At 45.1% G+C, this 21715-nt stretch overlaps 3 protein-coding genes and 1 pseudogene across 4 annotated transcripts; 2 read left to right on the plus strand and 2 right to left on the minus strand.

Annotated features, from left to right (window-relative positions):
- The first annotated feature begins 3012 nt into the window (after nucleotides 1–3012).
- On the plus strand, nucleotides 3013–6660 carry LOC117846186 (chromatin remodeling protein EBS). The gene is made up of 5 exons (XM_034727302.2): nucleotides 3013–3208; nucleotides 3305–3647; nucleotides 3760–3828; nucleotides 5112–5250; nucleotides 6204–6660. Exons 1-5 carry the CDS (start codon nucleotides 3136–3138, stop codon nucleotides 6228–6230), a joined length of 651 nt encoding a protein of 216 aa, XP_034583193.1. The 5' UTR covers nucleotides 3013–3135; the 3' UTR covers nucleotides 6231–6660.
- Nucleotides 6661–7967: 1307 nt separating this feature from the next.
- LOC117843027 (uncharacterized) lies at nucleotides 7968–10974 on the minus strand (annotated as a pseudogene).
- Nucleotides 10975–11438: 464 nt separating this feature from the next.
- Nucleotides 11439–17893, minus strand: LOC117845257 (AUGMIN subunit 5). Of its 2 annotated transcripts, none has more exons than XM_034726228.2 (10): nucleotides 17311–17893; nucleotides 15954–16499; nucleotides 15396–15537; nucleotides 14678–14854; nucleotides 13989–14198; nucleotides 13473–13658; nucleotides 13008–13167; nucleotides 12370–12565; nucleotides 12027–12159; nucleotides 11439–11825 (listed from the first exon to the last, which is right to left on the minus strand). In XM_034726228.2, exons 1-10 carry the CDS (start codon nucleotides 17760–17762, stop codon nucleotides 11673–11675), a joined length of 2355 nt encoding a protein of 784 aa, XP_034582119.1. In that variant the 5' UTR covers nucleotides 17763–17893; the 3' UTR covers nucleotides 11439–11672. The 2 variants fall into 2 exon arrangements, with proteins under 2 accessions (XP_034582119.1, XP_034582118.1); XM_034726227.2 differs by having other exon boundaries at nucleotides 12370–12574; nucleotides 17311–17891.
- Nucleotides 17894–20300: 2407 nt separating this feature from the next.
- On the plus strand, nucleotides 20301–21715 carry LOC117843019 (protein ELF4-LIKE 4). Its single transcript, XM_034723570.2, has 2 exons — nucleotides 20301–20876; nucleotides 21051–21715. Exon 2 carries the CDS (start codon nucleotides 21098–21100, stop codon nucleotides 21500–21502), a length of 405 nt encoding a protein of 134 aa, XP_034579461.1. The 5' UTR covers nucleotides 20301–20876; nucleotides 21051–21097; the 3' UTR covers nucleotides 21503–21715.

Consider the following 21715-nt stretch of genomic DNA (forward strand, 5'->3'; position numbering starts at 1 on the left):
CAAGGGGCAAGGTGCATGCATAGTCCTCCCTCTCACTCCGTCCCATCTTGTCGCCCCAAGCACCACGGTCTGATACCCCTCCGGGAAGGGTGACTGCCCTGCCCGGCCTGGCTCACCAACCCATCTTGTTGACTTGCCACCAGCCCACCATGATCCGATGGGTCACGAGTCGTTTCCTTGCCATCCAAGCCTCTTCTCTGCTGCAGGGTCGCACGTGAGTGTTTGGTCCGGCCTATCCCTATAATGTTTTGACAAGGAAGGCACACCTTCTGCGCCTTATCCCTGCTTGGTGCTAGTCTATCCCCCATCAGGGGCATTTAAGGTGCCCGCCTACCGCTAGGCTCGTTCCGTTCGTCCTGAAGCTAACGCACGCCTCGAATGTTGTCCATGATATGTTGCATGCAGCCTCATGGGCCCTTCTGGTCATGGCCCCGGGGGTGTTCACATGCTTTTCACTGTCCATGTGGGGCCCTCGCGTGCCCCCGCATCTTAGGTACGCGGGGAGGTCAAGCATCCCCACCTTATTTCCCTTGGCGTGGGCCCCCCTGCCATAATGTTGAGAGATCATGATGGCCACCACATTTTCTTTAACTAGGCTCCTACCTGCTTTTTGGTCTAGGTGAACATTGGTGTATTCACGTCACGGACATCCGTGCATGACTTGGAGGGTTGCCATACCAAAAGCGCTCCCATCATCACTGTGACCCTATGCCCTCCCGATCATCCTCTGGCATGACTGGATCTTTAACATCATCAATGACAGCACACATCCTACGTAGTGTCACCCAAGGCATTAACATCTGGCGACCAACAAAATTTAATTGGATGGTTGTCCCAGCACATTGTTGCGTCATTTCCTTGCAACAGTTGGACCTTTACAAACCCTATAGGATCACTGGTATCAGTTTTTATCTAGGTGACTAGCATTCTTCTCAAACCAACCGAAGCCACATGAGTTCACCGCCTCCAACTAGATCAAGATCGCACATTATGTTTTGTTTGAACTAGGTCCCTACCCGCTTTTTGTCTAGGTGAACATTAGCGCGTTCACATCACGAACATCTATGCATGATATAGAGTGTTGCCAAGCAAGAGCGCTCCCTGCATCGTTGTCATTGATGACAGCACGTATCCTATGTATTGCCACCTAAGATATTGACATCTGGCGCCAATACGCTGCCAGCGAATGTACTTGGATGTCTAGCTTCAGCACATTCTTTGGCTCATTTCCTTGCAACAATTGGACCTTTACAACCTCGTAGGATCACCAATACCAAGTTTCATCTAGGTCACCATAGTTCTCCTCAAACAGACCAAAGTCGCATGTGTTTGATGCCACAAACTACAACAAGATGGCGTGTCATGTTTTCTTTGACTAGGGCCCCACTCGCTTTTTGTTTAGGTGAACATTAGCGTGTTCACATCGTGGGACCTCAGTGCGTGACTTGGAGCGTTGCCATATCAAGAGTCCTCTCCCTCGTAGTTGTGACCCGATGCCCTCCCGATCATCCTTCGGCACATCTGAAACGCCTGAAACGGCTACATCTTTAACACCTTGATGACAGCACATCCTACGGGTTGCCACCCAAGACATTGATATCTGGTGCTATAGATTTAATCATTCAAGTACGCTGCCAACGAAAGGTACTTGGCCCTTGTTTACTTGGCGAATTTGGGAGGTGCCAAATTACTGTAGCAACACTGTAGCGTTTCGTTTGTATTTGTGAATTATTGTCCAAACATTGACTAATTAGGCTCAAAAGATTCGTCTCGCAAAGTACAACAAAACTGTGCAATTAGTTTTTAATTTCATCTACATTTAGTACTCCATACATGTACCGCAAGTTTGATGTGATGGGGAATCTTCTTTTTGCATAGTGCCAAAGTTGGGAGTTGGGAGTGAAGTAAACAAGGGGTTGGATGTCTAGCCCGGCAAATTTTTTTGGCTCATTTTCCTTTATGACAATTGGACCTTTACAACACCCCTCCTCCCACCTACTCATTTTCATTTTGTTTCACTTGAAAAGAAGTGTAAATCATAGACTACCCTTAAGAAGAAGGTTTGTTTTCTCTAAAATTTATATGACATGGCACAAGAGCATAAATACTCCTCCTCCCGCCTACTCATTTTTCATTTTGATTTCGCTCGAAAAGAAGTCATTTTGATTTCGCTTGAAAAGAAGCGTACCTTAAGAATAACGCCCTTTTTTCTTCTAAATTTATATGGAACGGCACGAGTGCATAAATACCATATAGAATGCAAAAATCAATCTTCAACAATTTTACCCACTCCTCGATGAAGTGGGGAAACATGCTAGCACGTCACTTGGACCTCCAGCTTCACTTGTCGTCCACAAAAGTCAACCAAATTAATATTCACCGACATTTCGGTGCGGAAAAAGGGTGCCCATCAATCAAAACCTTGAAGATCACGACCAAGCGATTAAGGGGCTGTTTGGTTCCGTTTGCTTATTTTTAGCACGTGTCACATCGAATGTTTAGATACTAATTAGAAGTATTAAACGTAGACTATTTACAAAACTCATTACATAAGTGGAGGCTAAATGGCGAGATGAATCTATTAAGCCTAATTAATCCATCATTAGCAAATATTTACTGTAGCAACACATTGTCAAATTATGGACTAATTAGACTTAATAGATTCATCTCGCCGTTTAGCCTCCGCTTATGTAGTGGGTTTTGTAAATAATCTACATTTAATACTTCTAATTAGTATCTAAACATCGATGTGACAGGTACTAAAATAAGCCGCGAAACCAAACCAGGCCTTAAAAAAAATCTTTCATGGGTTCCCTCTCACAAGTCACAACCCACAGCCAGCGAACATTCTAGCCCCTTGTGGCGTCAACGGCAAAGCCAGCCCATCAAATCAGCCGTCCAAAAACAGCAGCGCAGAACCAGCCAGGCTCCATCTGACGGCGGAGAGAAGATGTTCGCCACTTGGATTCAAACGCCCCGTCACTCCCCTCGCCGCAGAAATTACCAGACTGCCCCTAGCCCGCTCCCTCAACCTCCTGCTCCGTCGGAACGGGCAGCCGCTGCATTCGGCATTCCCCCTCCCGCACTCCCTCCACCGTCGCGGCTAGGGTTTGCTCCCAATCCACCGCCTCCGCCATGGCCAAGACGAAGCAGGGGAAGCGGGACGTCGACGCCTACACCATCAAGGGCACCAACAAGGTGGTCCGAGGTAAGCTCCCGCCCCGCCCGTGCTCTTGATCGCCGCCGTCGCGGCGCTCGTGACTAAGATTTAAGCTCCTGACGGGTCCGGCTGCTGCGCGTGAAGTGGGGGACTGCGTGCTGATGCGTCCGGCGGACACGGATAAGCCGCCGTACGTGGCGCGGGTGGAGCGGATGGAGTCGGACGGCCGCGGCGGCGTGCGGGTGCGGTGCCGCTGGTACTACCGCCCCGAGGAGGCCAAGGGCGGCCGCCGCCCGTTCCACGGCGCCAAGGAGCTCTTCCTCTCCGACCACTTCGACACGCAGAGCGCGCACACCATCGAGGGCAAGTGCGTCGTCCACTCCTTTAAGAACTACACCAAGCTCGACAACGTCGGCCCTGAGGATTTCTACTGCCGATTTGACTACAAGGCGGGCAGCGGCGCGTTCACCCCCGACCGTGTCGCCGTGTACGGTGCTCTTCCCAATCTTATTTTTAACATTGGCTCATGTGGTCATCACAACCTTTGATTGTGATGCAATGTGGGATTGCTGATCTTACGGTGTGGTTTGTATGTTTAGGTACTGCAAGTGCGAGATGCCATACAACCCGGATGACCTTATGGTGCAGTGTGAGGGATGCAAGGACTGGTAAATCTCTGAGAAAACACCACCTTTTCCGCAAGAATGCATGTCCTGTGTTTATGTGGTCGCTATATGAGCTGCCTCTGTCCGGATGTTACATTTTTCTGCCTTGTAGCCCTATGTCTCTTTATCATGCAGAATGAATTAGTTGTCTTCTCTTCAGTTTCTTTTTAACTGCGGGGCAAAGTATAAATCATTTGGATTATCTAATTTGGTCTTTGTACTAAGACTAAACATTTATTGGAGTACATGGTAGTCACTATTCGCAGATGTTGCTTGCATGTCTATTGTAGATATGTATAGTTTCAGGAACAACTTAAACACATATCATCAAGGAAAGGACTGGTTTTTGTGAAATTTTATAGCATTTTTCGACTTTGTCTGTTTTGCTCTGTTTTGTCATACATGTTGCGCATTGGTTTTTCCTGTTTGATAAGAAGCTGTCCTATCTGTTTGGAGTTTGGACCTGATTGTGGTGCATTGCCATCCCCCCTACAATGCTAGAAACTAATGTAGGATTGGAATTGGAATTTAGAAATGAAGGTGCCATGCAATGTTTTTCAGTTTTGGCATGCTCTGACATTTTTTATTGTTTTATGTATATATGAAGAAGCTCATAACGTGTTTGATCTGCATCATTTGCTTATAAGAATCTTTAGACATCATGGTCCTCTCTGCTATTCTGAATTAGAAGCCTTGGGCTCGTGGTACAAGCAAAGGACTCATTATGTTTTGGTGAAAACATGCACATTTTGTTCTAAAGTACCGTAAAGCGTCTCATTATCTATCAATTTAAGTCCTAACCTGCATAGTAGTATTTAAAGGAACAATTTGTGTGCATGATAAATGTATGGCATGTGTTCAACATAAAGACACAGAGCAAACTTGATTGTACTTGCTGAAGGATGATATGCTGGCATAGATAGTATGTCTTCTTCTTTGGCTTTCGCTGGCATAGATACGGTGTTTGGCTTTCACTGGCATAGATACGGTGTATCTTCTTTGGCTTTCGCTGGCATGGTTCCCTTGATACTTCATTCTTATGCATAAGAGTAACTGTTTCCTCTTAATTCTGCTTTGGAATATATTATTTTCGCCAACCATTATTTTCTCTACATCCTGATGCTATGGATAGGACATGTACATGAAACCCCGTCCTTTTCTATTATTTGTGGGAAATGTTTATGCAACATTTTAACAATGCAATGCTGTTTCTACTATTTGTATGCTGTAATTGTTCTTCTTTATTTCCATTTTTTTATTAATTATCCAACTTTTAACTTCTGTAGGTTTCATCCATCCTGTATGGGAATGACCATTGAGCAGGCCAAAAAGATTGATCATTACATGTGCTCAGACTGTGCTAAAGAAAATGGTGCGAAGAGACCCTCGAATTCATACCCAGTTGCACCAAACTCTGATTCTAAGGTCAGTGCCTTTTTTTTTTCTTTATTAGTTATTACATGACTCTGTAGATTGTTTGCTATTTTGCATGTAGTTATAAGATCTGTTTTTGCGAGCAATGTGCTTCCAGAACTGGTGGTTGGGGCCTGTTTGCCTAAATTACTTGATGATCATGGCTTAGTGCTGAGTTGTTGAACACGCTGCTCAATTTTGGCGATGTTTGCCGCCATCAACTCTTGAAGCTATTTGCATGCTTTGTGTTGAATTTTCACGTGTCTTGCATTGCGCAATACTGCAATACTAGCCTATGATTATTTGATGCAACATCTGTATTAGCCTTGATTCTGTATGGTATTTTTAGTGTATTTCAAAGCTTTACTACTGTAAATTAGTATCTTGTTAACTAATGGATCCTTCCATTCTCAGGAAGATTATTTATGCTGCCGCTGTAGAACGTTAACATTTATTGAGCTTTTCCCTAGGATTTTAACCCTAGGGAAACGAGTGGATTCCAGTAGTGGTTAGCTGCATTGCTCCCTAGCATCTCAGACATGCATGGAATTCTGGTCATTAATCTTTGATTGGGAATGCTTGCTGTTAACCTTGATTTTGAGTCTTCTCTTCAGATGTCTGAAGCACACACTCCTTGATCGATAGTGGGTATTTTCTGAAGTGGAAGTACTACCTAGTACCTTCTGAGCACCTGAAAACATCTCATAGAGATATGAAGCTTGCCATTCTAATCACAATGAAATTACTGCTAATCTGTGACATGCTGGAAAACATAAGCAATGATCACATAACAAATCAGTGGCCTGATCACATTTGCTGTAGCTAAACCTACATTAGCATTTTCACTCTGGATTTCTTGGTGCATATTAATGTAACAAAATTGGTGCTTGTTTCAACAATCCGTTTTGCATATAATTTTAACAAGATTGTATAAGTTATCTGTTCTGTCTTTTCATCAACTGCAGATTGAATCAAAGAGGCGCAAGAGATAAATGCTGTAACAGAAAACATCCCTGGCGAGGAGATGCGCTGTTCATGGCACGCACCAGCTCTTCATTGCTGGTGCAGATTTAAGCTGTGGAGATGTACACTGCGAGAGAAGAGCCAGGGCATTTGTAGGACAAAAGCGTGTTTGACTTATTGGTCTGCTGTGTATCATGGGGACGTTTCCTGCGGTTTAGAACATTAGTTTGATGAGTAGGTTAATTTCCCCACAGCCGCGCGATGCGTGATCAGCTGCTTGAGGCGGGGAAAGAAGTTGAGAGAAAAAAAATGTAGAATGCTGCTGACTCTGTCGATGTAGCCGTATCAGTGCGTGTTAACATATTCCCCTGCTGGAAACGTTCCCTTGTGTGAATGATGTCGATGATAGCTTTGACTGTTGTTTCATAATTTAATTAGATGTCGTGGAGAGTTTACAAACCGGTTATCTGTGGCTGCGGCTGCTGCTGCTGCATGAAATGTTATCGAGCTTGATCTTGGAAGTTTTCATGTGTGGAACCGTTTGGTGACGAGGGAATAATGCTGCATTTTCTAAAGTACTTTGTAGAGCATTCGAGATCAGCTTTTTGTGTGCTTGAGCAATACTGCAATCAACCAACCAGCTTCATGTACTTGCAAGGCTTGCAGAGTTCCTTTCCCAGGTTGTACGTTGCATCGATTTGCAGGTCTGGCTGTTCTCGCAGTTGGCCAACTGTGGATCTTATTGGAAATGTGACGATGAAACAGGAAGGCAGCTTGGTGAAGTTGCAGAAACCCTATGAGCTTTGACGTTAGTCAGTAGTGGAGTGGTACGGCGATGTCCGCATCCCCGATCCGGATGCCAGGCCGGTATCGGCGATCCGTCGGCTAGATGCATCTTGTGATCAGCCGGCGCTATTGAGATCGAGCAAGAGTCAAGCCGCAGGACGGCACCGAAGCAGCATCTGTCGCACTCAACTGTACTGTAGCTACATAGTTTCATCAGTAGCTCGTGAAGAACAGCCAAGCTAGGCGACGATGCATGGATCAAGGACACTAGGACCTTTGTGGTTGGGTGCCAAACGCTACGTAAAAAAGACTCGAATGCAAACGGTCCGAAAAATGCAGATGATTGATCTAGCCTCGGTCGTCTACGGCCAAGCCGTAGAACAAAAGGCATACTTTTGCAAGCTAGAGTGTATTTGGTTGCATGCACTACATGATGTATGCATGGATGATTCTGAATGGTAGAGTTCAATCAATTTGCTTGTACCATATGGTTCACTCCTATTACTAAAATAATGTACTGATTAAGATAGCTTCATCCTGAATTAATTGGTACAATTCACTCAACGAAACAAAATAATCATTATTATTTTGAACCGTTTCATACATGGATACGACCAACCAAATACGGAGGCTGAGCTGAACGCGGCCAATAATAAAGAGCCGGAGAATACCAAGGCGGGGAGGTCCGCGGTTCACGACGTCCTTGAAAGCGGAGCTGAACACAGTCCAAAAAGACTCGGAGAATATCGAGCTGAACAAAGGCTAAAAAAGAGCCGGAGCACGTTAAGGAGTGTAAGTCCATTTCATGATGTCCATGGACCAAACGTGCACCAAGATCACGATCGTCCGTGACCGTGAGGAAGTAGGCTTTGCTAAAGGCCTGTAGCTGACTAGCTGTTGAGAAAGACACCAAGGCTGACAAGAACAAAGAACTTACATAGCTCATCACTGTAACAAAAATAGAAAAAAGAGATGCCTAGAGGAAAAAACTGGATAGTTATTATCATTCATTGCGACAACATAATAGAAGCCATACTAACCGCACACGTGAGCCACAGCATCGTTTAACCGAAGATCTATAGCCGACCATTAAACAGATGCACGTACGTACGTTATTCAATAACTCTTAGCTTCGCCCTGACGAAAGCACAGCACAGCAAGTCCTTTGTGCAATGCAACTGCTGGCCTACTGGGTACGCACAGCAGAAGGCCAGCCAGCTAGAGGCTCGCCTCGGAAGAAGTCGTCGTCGTCGTCGTACGTGGCTGCTGCAGCAGCAGCAGGAACTCCCTGAGGCAGCGGTTGAAGACGCGGGGCCGCTCCAGCATCACCAGGTGGCCCGCCTTGCTGATGCTTCGCAGCTCCGCCTTCGGGACCAGCTGCCTGCGTTCGCGGATGCCATTTGCATTCATGCACCGAATGGTTAGCTCAACGCGGCGTGACGCGGTAAATGACTAGCTCACGTGTAAGTGCTAGCTCCGTGCGTGACGGTAAGTTTTTTGGGACCGACAACAGGTAAGGTGAGTGTGTGAAAACTTGCTATGGCCTATGGGCCTATGGCCAAGTACTCACTCTTTGAACTTGCTCGCGAGCTCCATGGTGAAGATGCTGTCATTCTCTCCCCAGAGCAAAAGTATGTCATGAGATTCCGAATATTTGGAGTACAGAAATTCCATATAAGAACAACAATCCAGTCGATTCGATCGAGAGAAAAAGCTCTCTTAGGCCGTGATGGGAACTAGGTGCCCGATCTTCTGTCAGGTAGAGATAACTCTCGATTTGGTGGAGTAGCAACACATTCAATCCGGCTTCTGATCTGCAAGATCCGAACCCCGCAATGAAGCACCACTTCTCCTCTGGTTATCAACCGTGCGCAGTCCAGTTGACCTCGCCACGAAGGGTACCTCCTGCAAGCGAATCAAAAACACAAGCAAGAGCAAGGAAGAAAGCAACTCAATTGCAGAAACTTTGGATTAAGCACACGAAGTTGGGATCTCACAAACCGATGAAAGGTGACTGACTGTCAATGACAGATTGAATCTAAGCAAAACCCATAATGTGGGTGGAGGCTACTGAATATAAGGACTTAGGGGTGAGCTCCATGCCCTGGACATGTCCCTAATGGATCCCAATACGATACATGGCCCACCGGCCTAAAAGACGGTGACACAGCATCCTGACAGATTCTGGACGTCCACTCATTTCAACAATTCCTGTTGACTCAGATAGAATTTTGATGTAGGACTGATGCCATTAGAAACTCTATGAAATTATCTTTCCATCCATATAAAGAACGTCAAAAACGGATTCCGTATGCGATTCAGGCGTCGTTTTTTTTGTATGCTCCTCCTGGATTCCGAGGTGGGCTCGAACTTGAGTTGTTTGGACCTCCAGCTTGGATTGGACGTCCATGGGTCCTCTCCACCTCCATGCCTCTTTTCAAGTACTTCACAGTCCTCTCCATGGTTACTAATTATAAAAAGAATACATAGGAACGAGCTCACCTTACCTTTAACCCGAATAGTTATATCTAAGTGTGTCATGTCCTCATCAAGCCCTATTTTTTGGGATTATAATCGACAAGAGTTGGATTATAGTACCTACCCTTGTATCGTAATCCTTAACCGTGTACATTTTTTAGTCAAATTAACTCGTCAAATTTTCAATCCTGAATCCAATGCGTACGCACGCACCGTATCACGGTATCATGCAGTAGATCAGAGAGTAGCATACGTACCTGCCCAAAACAAGGAGCAGCGGCAGCTGCGTCCTCGTCGCTGATCACCAAGCCCTCCAGCAGCTCCGACCTCTCCTTCGGTTAAACATCATCTGCAGGACTTGTGCTCTCAAAAAAGAACGAAAATAAAAACTTGCGCAACTTTTGCAAGCAACACAATGTGTGCGTGGCAAGATCGGCAGCTTAGTTCTTATCATCTTGAGAGACATGCCAGCTTGAGATAGTCCTTGAGGACAAAATCCGGGAACCACCATTTCCTGTGGGTGCCCGTGGACAAGAGCGACCTGAGCCCCGCGGCGTCGCCGGGGAGGAGGAACTCGGCGAACGACGCGGCGCCGACCCTCCGCGGCCTCGCCGGTGGAGCGGGACATGCCCGCGAGCGAGCCCGTGCAGACGACCGACGCGACCTGGCCCGGGTGAGCCTCCGCCAACCGGAACGCCACGAAGCCGCCGTAGCTGAACCCGACCACCGCGCACCGCTCCACGCACTCCGCCTGGAACGCGGGGGAACGGCGGTGGCCGCCGCCGCCCTGCGGCGTCGACGACGTCGAGCCGCCGAAGAAGAGCAGGTCCGGGACGTACACGTCGTAGTGCTTGGCGAGTGCACCGACCTGCCAGCATTTTGTTTTGTAGTAAAGAAAATTGCAGCAATAACGAGAGATGGATTAATTGATCAATGCTAGGTGCATGTGCAACCTGAAGCGTCCAGGTGAAGATGCCGTCGCCCGCGAAGCCGTGCAGGAGCACGACGGAGAGCCTGCCGGTGTCTCGCTTCGCTTCCTTCTTCCTCCTCCCCGCTGACTCGGCGGCGGCCGCCGGTAGCTTGTCCTTGGGCTCCCAGACGCTCATGACCGTGCCGGCGTCGTCACCTGTACCCAGTTCGCCATCCTCACCAGACGCCCCATCATCTTCTTCAGGGCAGTATGCTCCAACAGTTGTTGTTGTACTAGTTAAATACTCCCTCCCTCCAAAAAAAAATAACTAAGAAGTCAACCAATTTTAAATTTGATCAAATTTATATGGAATAGTACTAACATTTATTTTACAAAATAAATGTTAATAGATTAATCATATAATATATTTTCATACTAACTCTATTTGAAGACGTGAATGTTACTAGTTTTTTTTTATAAATTTGGTCCAACTTAAAAGCGAGAGTTGCATTCTCGTGACAGAGGGAGTAAATAAATACCGCGTCAGGTCCATACCCATTTATGCACCGAACCTTATCCTTCAAAGCTATTCTGGTCATATGTCGGCAGATCGAGCAAGATATAGTGATGTGCTATACTGTACTTAGAACATCATAAAAAAATAAAACGTTTTAACTTTATTCTAAATCAAACTTTTAAAATTTGATCAAGTCTAGGGAAAAAATATATTCTACAATACTAAATAAATACACTACCAAGACATGCTTTATGATAGATTTAATGAAATTAATTTGATGTTGTAGGCATTGGCTTATAAATTTAGTTACAAGTCAGAGAAGTCGAGCCTAGAACAAAACTGTAACATCTTACATATCGAATGGATTGAGTACATTTCTAAAGGAGAGTAAATGTGGATGCATGTGAAGAGGTTTGTTGCTTTTTCCTTGAAAGAATTGCCCATGTCTACAAGAAGCGCCAGATTCCGCGGTACCCTTGCACCGATCCAGGTAGCAGAGAACACGATTTTCAGATGCCTCTTCCTATTGCTATCGAGATGCGCGTGTTAACTGAAACCATTCGCAACTAACACGTATTATGCACAGGGCGGCAAACTGAACACATGACGACATACAAAAAGCACATGTAATTAGCTAATTACAAGCCAAACCCAAAAAGAAGAAGCGCATAAACTACAATGGCACAAAGCTGTCGAGCTGACATCAGATATCTCAGCGTCAAACCAAACCGAGCCTCCGAAGAATAAGAGTCGCATGGCTCGCAGTCGCAGCTGCTTGCCTCAGTCATCGCCTACCGACGACATGGCAAGCGTCCGTCTTGAGATCTCCATGTGCAGTTGCTTCACAAGGTTGATCCAGGCGCCAACGCTCTGCCCGTCTATCGTTACCCAGTCCACGATTGTCGCTGCCGGCTGCTCGTACCACTCATCTACCTGGAGGTTGCAAAAGCATGGCCACATGAGTTCACTGTATGGCAAGTACGGTTCACAGGACAGACAGGTTTGTAATGGCAAGACGGCAACAGATCTAATATATGGATCAGTCGCTAGGTAACAGACAGGTTGACTTGACGATCTGGTGGACAAACAAATGCATAACCGCAGAGATGCAAATGGAAGCTATTATTCACTTACCAGGCCCCTAACACGCTGGCAATCTTCGAAACACCTTCGAGCTTCTTGAACTGCATTTCTCAGTTCTGGCAGCCATCTTTCGCTCACCACCTTTTCTTGTTCACCAGCTAATTTAAGGCAATAGTTGGCCACTCTAAACCAAAGAAATGGCATATCAGTATGTATTCTTTGAAATGTGCAGTGAGATGGAAAATATATTTATTTGAGATCGAATAAAACATTCTGACTGAAATAATAGAGTAAACAATGCAGTAGAGAAGATATCTCCTTTGCATTAAATCAGTTTCTGACTGGACGAATACGTAGCTACTGTTAAAAAAAACAGAGGGAGAATACAATGTACCTTTCATATTCTTGTTGAGCACGATGTGCACGGTTCAGCAATACACGGTCATTCTCAACAAGATTTCTCCGTGTGTGCACCAAGTTGATAGCTTTTGATAAATCTTCTAATATACTAGCTTCAGACCCACAAGGTTTCAGGCAGAACTCCAGGGAATTTAATACTGAAGCTAAGCCAGAATCTGTGCCTTCTGTACCTGGTGAAACTATTAATCATGATACAGGAAACATTTGAGTACACAGTTAATGAATCAAGTCACACATGCAGTAAGAAGTTGATCAAGTCACGTGTGCCAAAATAAATATTGCACGCAGGGATAGTCATAGGTACAAGAAAATATCAAAATACCTTCTCCTTCAGTTGCTGTGAACAATATCAACACAAAGATGGGTACATTTTTTTTATTTCTTGTGCGCATCATCTTTATAATACAACAACAGTTACATATGATTTCATTTGAGTATGCATTTTACCAATTTTGTTGTGGCTCATGTAGGTTCAACTCTAGTCTACCCCAACTTGCTAGGGAGTACAAGGCTTTGTTGTTGTTGTTGCTGTAGTTGATTTATGACATAAAAGACCAGCATATGTATTTCTGAACCAAAAACATATAACGACACCAGTTGCACTGAACATACCAGAATTATACTGAAGAGCAGCAGAGATGCGGCATATAGATGGCACAGCAGACGGATCTCTGGCACCAGCTCTTGCGGTCAACAAAGCTGCATGCTTTTCTGCAGCTGCAAGTGCTTCTAATCCGGTCACACCGCTAGAACCCACGGCCTCCAAAAGGGCCTACAATATGGAAACATCAGCAAAATGGTGACTCAAATATAATAATGGAGATGTACAGAGATACAGATGGAAGCATTTATCTTTACTGAATGTTGAACATGTTTCGATAGTGATGGCAGCGACATAACAAAGAGAATATATGGAGAACTGCAAACTATCTAGTATCTACCATATGTCTAGTGGCTCATGCTTATCCAGTTCGTTCAGGTAAAAGCCGATATAAATGAGAACTGATATAGGAACATAGCAGACAGATATTATTTGAAAAACAAAAGCAATCAATTTAAACATATAGAGTTACCAACCTGAGGAGTTGCTGGCAATCTGCACAAGCTATTATCCAAGCTCTGGCCAAATGCAGCTAATTCTCGCTCTATGAGGTCCCTTGAGTTCGTAGACATGCCTACCACGGCATTGCATGCAGGGATGATCGTAGTTGACACATATCCTCTAGCTGATAATGGTTGTTGCTCCCAAAATGCTGACGCATCCTATATCAGAAAGATTCGATGTCAACATAGCAATTAACTAATTGTATTTGATGATTAAATACTGACATTAAGACCAAGCCCGATGAGTCCCCACCGCCACTAACACATTTATGCATAGTTCCTACAACTTATAAGCTGCAAACCACTATAATCACAAATCAAATACCCAACTCTTAGTAGGGATAAGCAAATAATAGGTTGAAGCTCATTACAACACCATATTCAGTGCCACCTGTACTGGGAAGAATAAGCAACAGCGCTTGACTTCCATTCCTAAGTTCAAGCCTGTACCCTCGAATTGATAGAGAAAGCCACAAGATTGCAACTAACCATATTGGCCCGTTGAAGAGCACTGTAAATGCACTCCAGCTCTGACCGACGAGCATCAAATTCTTCAATTTTCTTCCACTTCTTCTTCAGTGAATCTTCTGCTTCCTTCCACTCAGCACATAACTTATACAGACGTTGTACCTCGGATGTAAGTGTACTCAAGCTTGCCTTTAGTCCCGCAACTTCTCTTTCCTTGGCCCAAACATCCAGCTAAAATGAGGTGGATTATGTTATCAGGAAAAGACTATTAATTATTCAAAAGTTTCTTTTTTTGGTTTACATATGCTAAAGTGAAAAAAGAAGACCGCATAATAAAGGAACTTAGAAGCAGCAAGCACAAACATTCAAACAGAAGTTTCACCACCTCCATGAGTCACCTACTCACCTTACATGGAATTGCTTTGGTGCATGCATTTAGCTTTGTATTTGTTATGTTCTATAACAAGCAAGGTGTTTAAAATGAAATTGCATTGTTACACTGCTCAAGACAAGTAAATGGTTCTTTTTTCTGTAACCTGATACCACAAACTGCTAGACACTGAAACTGGAACAACAAGTTGTACATCTCAGACTAAGTGTGCACATGTTACTCTTGTTCCTACCTAAACATAGGCATTATAAGTACCATTTTACTTATCAAGGAGCACAAAATTTGACTTCACTGTAGGATGCGACTTCCAAAAGAGTACCTCTAAATGCCTACTGTTGGTCACATTCTGTGAGTTGTTCCCAGTAGGCAGCTTCTTACTTCCTGCCATGTCAATGGTGCCATGCAGGCGTTGCAATAGCTTCTGACTTAGAGCTTTAGCTTCTGCAGCTTTGTTCAAAGCATCTTCTGTTGCTAAGAATTGCTGAACATGTTCTTTCTGAAAGGCAAAATGTGATTAATAAGATAACGTTAGCATCATGTGCTAATTGAGGTTCTGTATGAAAGGCACAATGCAATATGTTAGTGCACCAAGTGGACAAAGAAGAGCTAAATGAAATCACGAAATTCTTTTTTTTTCGTGTGTGCAAGAGGTAGGCAAACACCATAATACTATAAGGTTTCGATTATGTTTTCTCCTAACAGGAATTGAGTATTTATAAAGCAACAGCTACTAACATTTCAATAATTTTACTTTTAGAAAGTGAATTCGGTACCAGGAACGTTGAATGTCTAGATCAATTAAAATAAAGCAGGCTGAAATAATATTATTAGTTCTAAGAGACAACTTGAAACTTCTGGTTTCGAAGAATAGATGACATGAAATAATACAGAAATGTAAATGTGCTTATTTCATCCATAAAAACAAGTGTGGAATCAGAAGAGAACTATAAAGGTAGAGGGTAAATAATAAGCTTTGTATAGGGCATCAAAACACCTCATAAGAATCAGAACAACAAGAACACCTCACAAACAACTACCTGTCTTTCTAGTAGCTGGTCATACGTTCCTCGAGTTGACAACTGAGATCCATTCTTCCCATTGCCATACACCTGATACGGTAAGGGTGAGCTCGCATCAGTTGAAGCAGCATCAATAACCTGCTCATTTTCATATTTATACCTAGGAAAAAGATGAATATCTGGTTAACATCTAACCCAGAAAAATATAAGCAGCTCATGTATATGTAGCAACTCAGTTAAGAACACACATTGACTAACAAAAAGCAACAGACAATATGTGACATTTTCAGTTTAAAGTTTCAAGTTAATATTAATACCATAGTCCACTTCCCACCAAAATAAATGACACAAATATTCAAAAGCTAAAAGTAAATAATTTCCCAATTAAAACTCTATCAACTCATGTATATAATACAATCTATGATCTCACTCATGAGCACATAACTATAGCATCAAGAATTCTACTGCAGAATCAGCACTGTGTGTCCACAAAAAGTAAATTACACAGTAACTCTTTTTTCATGTCTATTATTTAGATACAGTAAAAAAAAATAAGATAAATGAGGCATGTAATACCTAAGCAGTTCTGCATCAGCACGTATGTCAATCTTGTCTGTTTCTCTATGTATAAGTGTTTTCATGCGTGATGTGTAGGTGATGATTGACTGCAGAAGCAAGGTCGGATTCTTTAGGGAATCCAATGCGACAGCTTTAACATCTGTTGGTATTTCTCCATCCAAGTCAATACCCAGTTTTGCTGCATCTAATTGGCAACTTGAATTAATGCCACTCCCTTCAAATGCTGGGAATGAACTCCGAATCGTTTCAATCATATCTGCAGCTAGAGTTTCACATGCCTTTCGAATGCTCCTTTCACCTGCAGTTTCTACAAGATCCTCTGGCAATCTATTGCTTTTGATAGTTGATGAGTAAAGATCCTCTCTATCGCTCTGCAATTGCATGTCCTCAACAGCACCTGCAGCTCCAGAGACACCTATACTTGACCTTCGCACATCCCTTGCTTGGTTAACGAACTGATGCAGTCGGCGCTGGTATTCAGCAAATATTTTGCATGCTTCATCACATTGCTGTTCATATGCTTCGAGCATAACTTGCTTGTGCCTGTTTTTTATACCAAAAAAAAAACTTGTCATTTACTCTAGATCTGCTACTATGCATCACCACCACTTGCCCAATTTATGATAAATAGATAAGTGAAACTGCTAAGCATGAATGGAGAAACAAAAAGTCAGTACCGCTATCATTTTTCAAATGCATCATGTTAATGCTGATCATAAAACAACTCTACCACAAAAGTTGATGCCAGCTGCCTCTGTGTGCCAGAATTGAAATGTCAACATTTTTTTACATGTTAAGAGATAGGTACTACTTTTCAGGCATTCCTGACAGCAGGCTTACTACCATGACTGTCTTCACCTGTTATTGCAACAAACATAAAAGAAATATCAAAGAGATTGTCATCAGATGTTGGTATGTGCCCAACTGCTGATTTTCAGATTTAGACAGTTGATAGGAATATAATGGTAGCGTGCTTTTTCCTAATGAAAGAACATCTAATGACATCTAGGCTGGTGGTAAACTGAGCAGATCATGTAGAGTGGAATTTTGGCATGCACCAGTCTTCTGGATTTCATCTCTCTGAAAACTCCTTTGTTCATAGCATAGTCTATTCCTATAAAACTACAACTAGAAACGCAATTGTCAGCTTTCAAGCAACCATACCAGTATATTGAGCAGCCTGCACCATTGCTATTAGTGGAATAAATAGTTAACAGTCAGGAGGCCATACATCTTTTGTGCAATTTCTATCAGAAGATTTAGCAAGCTTGCAAAACTGAAAGCTAGCATCAATGTGACCAACTGCAGCTAGTCACCCGCTCGAATCGAGTAATTCCGCTATGATTTTAGGTACCTGGCATTTGAGCGCTCGCCGAGGACGCGCTTGCGCTCGGCCTCCTCCCTGGCGACCTCCGCGATGCGCGCGCGGAGCTCCTTGCGCTGCCTCCTCACGACCCCGCGCAGCCGCTCGGCCTCCTCGGCGGCGAGGTCCCGCTCCCTCGCCTCAGCCTCCCTGGCCGCGGCGTCGCCGGCCCCCGCCCCCATCGCCCCGCCCTCCCGCGCCCGCCGCGCCGCGACGCCGTGGACGAGGATGTTCCTGCGCGCGGTGGCGACGGTGCGCTCGGAGCGGACGCGGCGGAGGAGGAAGGACCAGACGGGGATCATGTTGCCCCGGCAGATCTTGCGGAGCTGCTCCGGGGCCGGCGGGGCCGACGGGTACCCCATCTCGTCCTGCAGCCACTCGATGATGGCGTCCGGAGAGACACCGCCGGGGCCGCTGCCACCGGAGACGGAGGATGCCGGCATCGCTCGCTGCCGGCGGGGGGCAAACCCTAGGCAGGCGGCGCTCGATCTGGTGGAATGCGGCGAGGGGATTGGGGCGGGGTGGGTAGTGGAGGGAGGGAGTGGGAATGGTTTTTGAAACTTTTTTTTTTCGAAGCTTGCTTTGGATCTGTCCGCTGGACAGGACGGCGCAACGGAACGGGATGACGGAACGGCGTCGGAGAAGGCCGGCTGTGTTTGGTAGTCGGGGACGGCCGGACGGGTGTCTCACCCGTGTCAGTGTCACGGCCGGTGGAGCATCGAAGAAATGTTCCATGCCACTTGTGCATTGTTAACAGTCCCACAAGCTACGTACTCCATATCCATCATAGGTTAAGAAAAGGTTAGTTATAGCAGTGTCTTTTTTTATAGGAAAATAGTATGGTCCTCCATGTTTCATCAGGATGGCAAGCATTATTTAGATTTCAAATTTCCTCAACATCAAATGACTTAGGTCTAGCGAACATGCATGTCACCTATGAATGGTAGGATTAGAGTCTTTTTATAGTTTTAGAGTGAGAAGTGCTTGCTTTAATTTTTTTTACAAAAACTACAGGAATACAATCTAATCTCATGGTTGAGGAAGAAAAGAGGTAGGATTGTATTTCAAGAGGCGGCATGGGTGTTCCTTATGAAGGTAGAGGGATGGTAAAGGTCAACATGAGTGGCATCTCCTAGTGGTTAATGTGAGGGGTAGTTGAGGGTGGCGACTTTAGTGGCAGTGGCTCTACCAAGTGATTTGGATGGTGGTGGATGGAAATGTGTAGAATTGAGAAAAATTTGTAGAAAAATGGAGAAGTATGGGATGTCCTTGTTGAAGAAAGCGACAAGGCAATGGGAGGTGACAGCGGTGAGGGAGAGCATGATGAGGATTTACCTTCACGCAAACAGACCAATAAGATGGAAAGAGATAAGACTAAAGCCATGTTTGATCTAAATGTAAGGTTTAGATGTCTAAACATTTGGTAAGAAGAGACAGATCTTTTATGTTTTTTACTCTAAAACTACAAAGCATGCAGTTTTGTGCTTCTTGGTAAAAATATTTTTTTTCCTCCATGCTATAATTGTATACTTGATAAAGTTTCCCTTGACCAAGAAATGCAACCTCTGGTGTGCATTTACACTATGTTGAGCCTCTGACTCTATATTCATATAGCTGGTAATCACGAGATTGATATGCTAGCAGCTAACTAGGACTTACTCCTTTCGTTCCAAATTGTAGATCGTTTTGACTTTTCTAGATTCATAGATATTATTATGCACCTAGACTACACTATATCTAGATGCATAATAATATCCATAAACTTAAAAAAGCTAAAACGATCTACAATTTGGAATGGAGGGAGTATCTCTTCGGTAAACTAAGGTTGTCAGGATTTATCACAATTTCTTGTCAAATATGTCTAAAGTTATTTACCACATTTTAGATAGTTTAGGAGAATCTTGTCATACTTCTCTAAATCATTGACGTATGGGATCAAGCTTGAAGAAAGAGAAACTTGCCATACATTGTTTACTTGTGGCTACAGCCAAACAAAACTTAAATTAGCATAACCTTAGATGCGGTAAAATATGATGTCCGAAGTTGGTTTCCAAACATGCACTTACCAATTGTCGGGTTGCCAATAATCCTAGATAAAATTACATAAATTGTGATTAAAAAGTAACCATATATGCTCAACTTTGTTTAATCTATCTACCTTTTAGTAAAGGCATTTGACCTGGAAAAGTGCAAAGAACCACCAATTCACAGTTATTTTATTATTATTTTCCTATGATCCAAATACGGGCTCATGAAAAGCTTATATTAAATTTGACGTGATGAGACTAGTACTAAGCATAATATAATGCCAATATCGAAATTAGAGAACATTTTTAAAACTTGGGCCGACTAAACCAGTAGGCCATATTCCTCGACATTCCAACACTAAGTAATATGCTAAGGCCTATCGGCCCACCTTAGTCAGAGTTCTTATACACGGCCTAGGGATATAAAAGTGTATCCTCTCCTTCCATCCCCTAACTCGGTCTCAATCCCCTTTTCGTTCAACTAGGGTTTTCTTGCAGCACTGTTGCCTTGGAGCGGCAAATGGCGCCCCAACTCAAAGGATGGCATGTGAACAAGCATCGTCGCAGGTCCAAGTTTTTATGGTCAGGGTTAGAGACCCAACGCCGAGAGCAAAGAGCAGGTGCAACTGAGGAGGAGCCACAACCCCAGCCATGGTGGCTTCGAATAAATCATGGTATTATTGATTTCCATTTACCCGTATAATTACCAAACCTTCATTTATGTCACGGATTCGTTCCCTAAATACCAGATCCGCATTGTGGTATTCGGATCTCAATGTTTTGATTGTTTTATTTCGCGATCTGCTTTTCCCAAATACCAGATCTATATCGCCGTGTTCCGATCTCTATGTCGCCGTGTTCCGATCTCTATGCTTTTAATTGCTTGCTTCATGATATAACCGTATTTTGATTGTTTATCTTCTAATAATTTATTTCTCAAGTACAAGATCTACACCATCGTACTCCGATTTTTGCGCCCAAATTATATGTCTAAGATGTCCAAATCTCACAACATCAACCATATCTTTCCTCTTGTCTATTCACCCACCTCGAGTTTTGACATTGGAGATGCTCTCATGCACCATTGCCTCTGAATGGCTGGATCACGGGGCACTCGAAGCACCAACAGCAGTGGGAGCCAAGCCAAAACCGGGCGTGCACGGCATGGTGAAGAGCCTGAGGTCCCCACGCCAAAGAAAAATCTCCGAGGACGGCCGGATCCACATGTATCGCCAGATCATCCGCGGAGCCGAGCCAGGGTGCCCCCGGCGGTCAAGCGTGAGCGATTCCGACGCTTTCCCCAAAAATCCTGCGCTTTTCGGGAAAAGAACCCAAACGCCGAGAGGGATCTCGTCGACACGCCGTCGGAAACGCGCCCCCCGATTCCTCGCCGGTGCCGTCTTCCCCAAAATCTCTTCTCCCTCTCCCACCTGGCCACCTCTCCGCTTCGCCTATAAAGATCGCCCTCTGGCCCTGATCCTCCCGTACGACGAGTGCCCACCACCGCGGCAGATCTTTGACGCCTCCGAGGTACATTCCGTGCTCCCCCACCGTCCTACTCGGCCCGGCCCCGAATCTTTTCTCCGAATCGCGGCTGCCGGCGCGATCTCTTCGAGCGTTTCTCGTATTCCTTTTTTTTTGTCTGGAGGATCTTCGAATCTCTCGATTGATTGATTGATTCCGTGGTTGCTGATTGCGTCGCAGGGAGTAGCAGCGGGAACAGCATCGCGGACAGCTGGGAGAGGGGATCGATGGAGGAGGACGGCGGCGCCGGCAGCGGGGAGCCGTTCGTGGCCGCGGCGCCGGGCGCCGGCAGCGCCGGAGTCGGAGCAGGGAGCAGCGCGGGCGGCGGCGCGAAGCTGCCGCAGGTGCTGCAGAAGAGCTTCGGCGAGGTGCAGGGGATCCTGGAGCACAACCGCGTGCTGATCCAGGAGATCAGCCAGAACCAGGAGACCCGCGACGCGGATGGGTTGACCCGCAACGTGTCGCTCATCCGGGAGCTCAACACCAACATCGCCCGCGTCGTCGACCTCTACGGCGACCTGTCGGGCTCCTTCGCCCGCGCCGTCGCCGCCAAGAAGGCCACCGCCGGCGGCGCCGCGGCGGGCGGCCCCAAGAGGCCCCGCTCCGCCGGCGCCGGGCAGCAGCAGCAGTAGAGGCGGCGGCGGCGGCGGCGCCTTCGCTCCGTGTTAGGATTCCGTCGGGAAAAATTCTGAGGGGGGTAGAGAGGTAGAATTGGAAACCTTTTTTCTTTTCCCGATTTGGCCGGGGATGGGATGACATGATGATGTATGGGTGTACCACCTCCATTCCATAAATTACAAGTCATTTCAAAAGAATTATAAGTTATTCTAACTTTTTTAAGTTAA

Source organism: Setaria viridis, chromosome 2 (genome assembly GCF_005286985.2).
Source record: "Setaria viridis chromosome 2, Setaria_viridis_v4.0, whole genome shotgun sequence".
Lineage (NCBI taxonomy): Eukaryota > Viridiplantae > Streptophyta > Magnoliopsida > Poales > Poaceae > Setaria > Setaria viridis.

Bases quoted from the DNA above. Each gene is read 5' to 3' on its own strand.
- LOC117846186 (XM_034727302.2), top strand. From the start codon at position 3,136: ATGGCCAAGACGAAGCAGGGGAAGCGGGACGTCGACGCCTACACCATC. The intron at 3,209-3,304 runs GTAAGCTCCCGC...CTGCGCGTGAAG, and splicing joins CACCAACAAGGTGGTCCGAG to TGGGGGACTGCGTGCTGATG. The intron at 5,251-6,203 runs GTCAGTGCCTTT...CATCAACTGCAG, and splicing joins CACCAAACTCTGATTCTAAG to ATTGAATCAAAGAGGCGCAA.
- LOC117845257 (XM_034726227.2), bottom strand. From the start codon at position 17,762: ATGCCGGCATCCTCCGTCTCCGGTGGCAGCGGCCCCGGCGGTGTCTCT. The intron at 15,538-15,953 runs GTATTACATGCC...TCTTTTTCCTAG, and splicing joins GCTGATGCAGAACTGCTTAG to GTATAAATATGAAAATGAGC. The intron at 11,826-12,026 runs GTAAGTGAATAA...TGCAACCTCCAG, and splicing joins GCCAGCGTGTTAGGGGCCTG to GTAGATGAGTGGTACGAGCA.
- LOC117843019 (XM_034723570.2), top strand. From the start codon at position 21,098: ATGGAGGAGGACGGCGGCGCCGGCAGCGGGGAGCCGTTCGTGGCCGCG.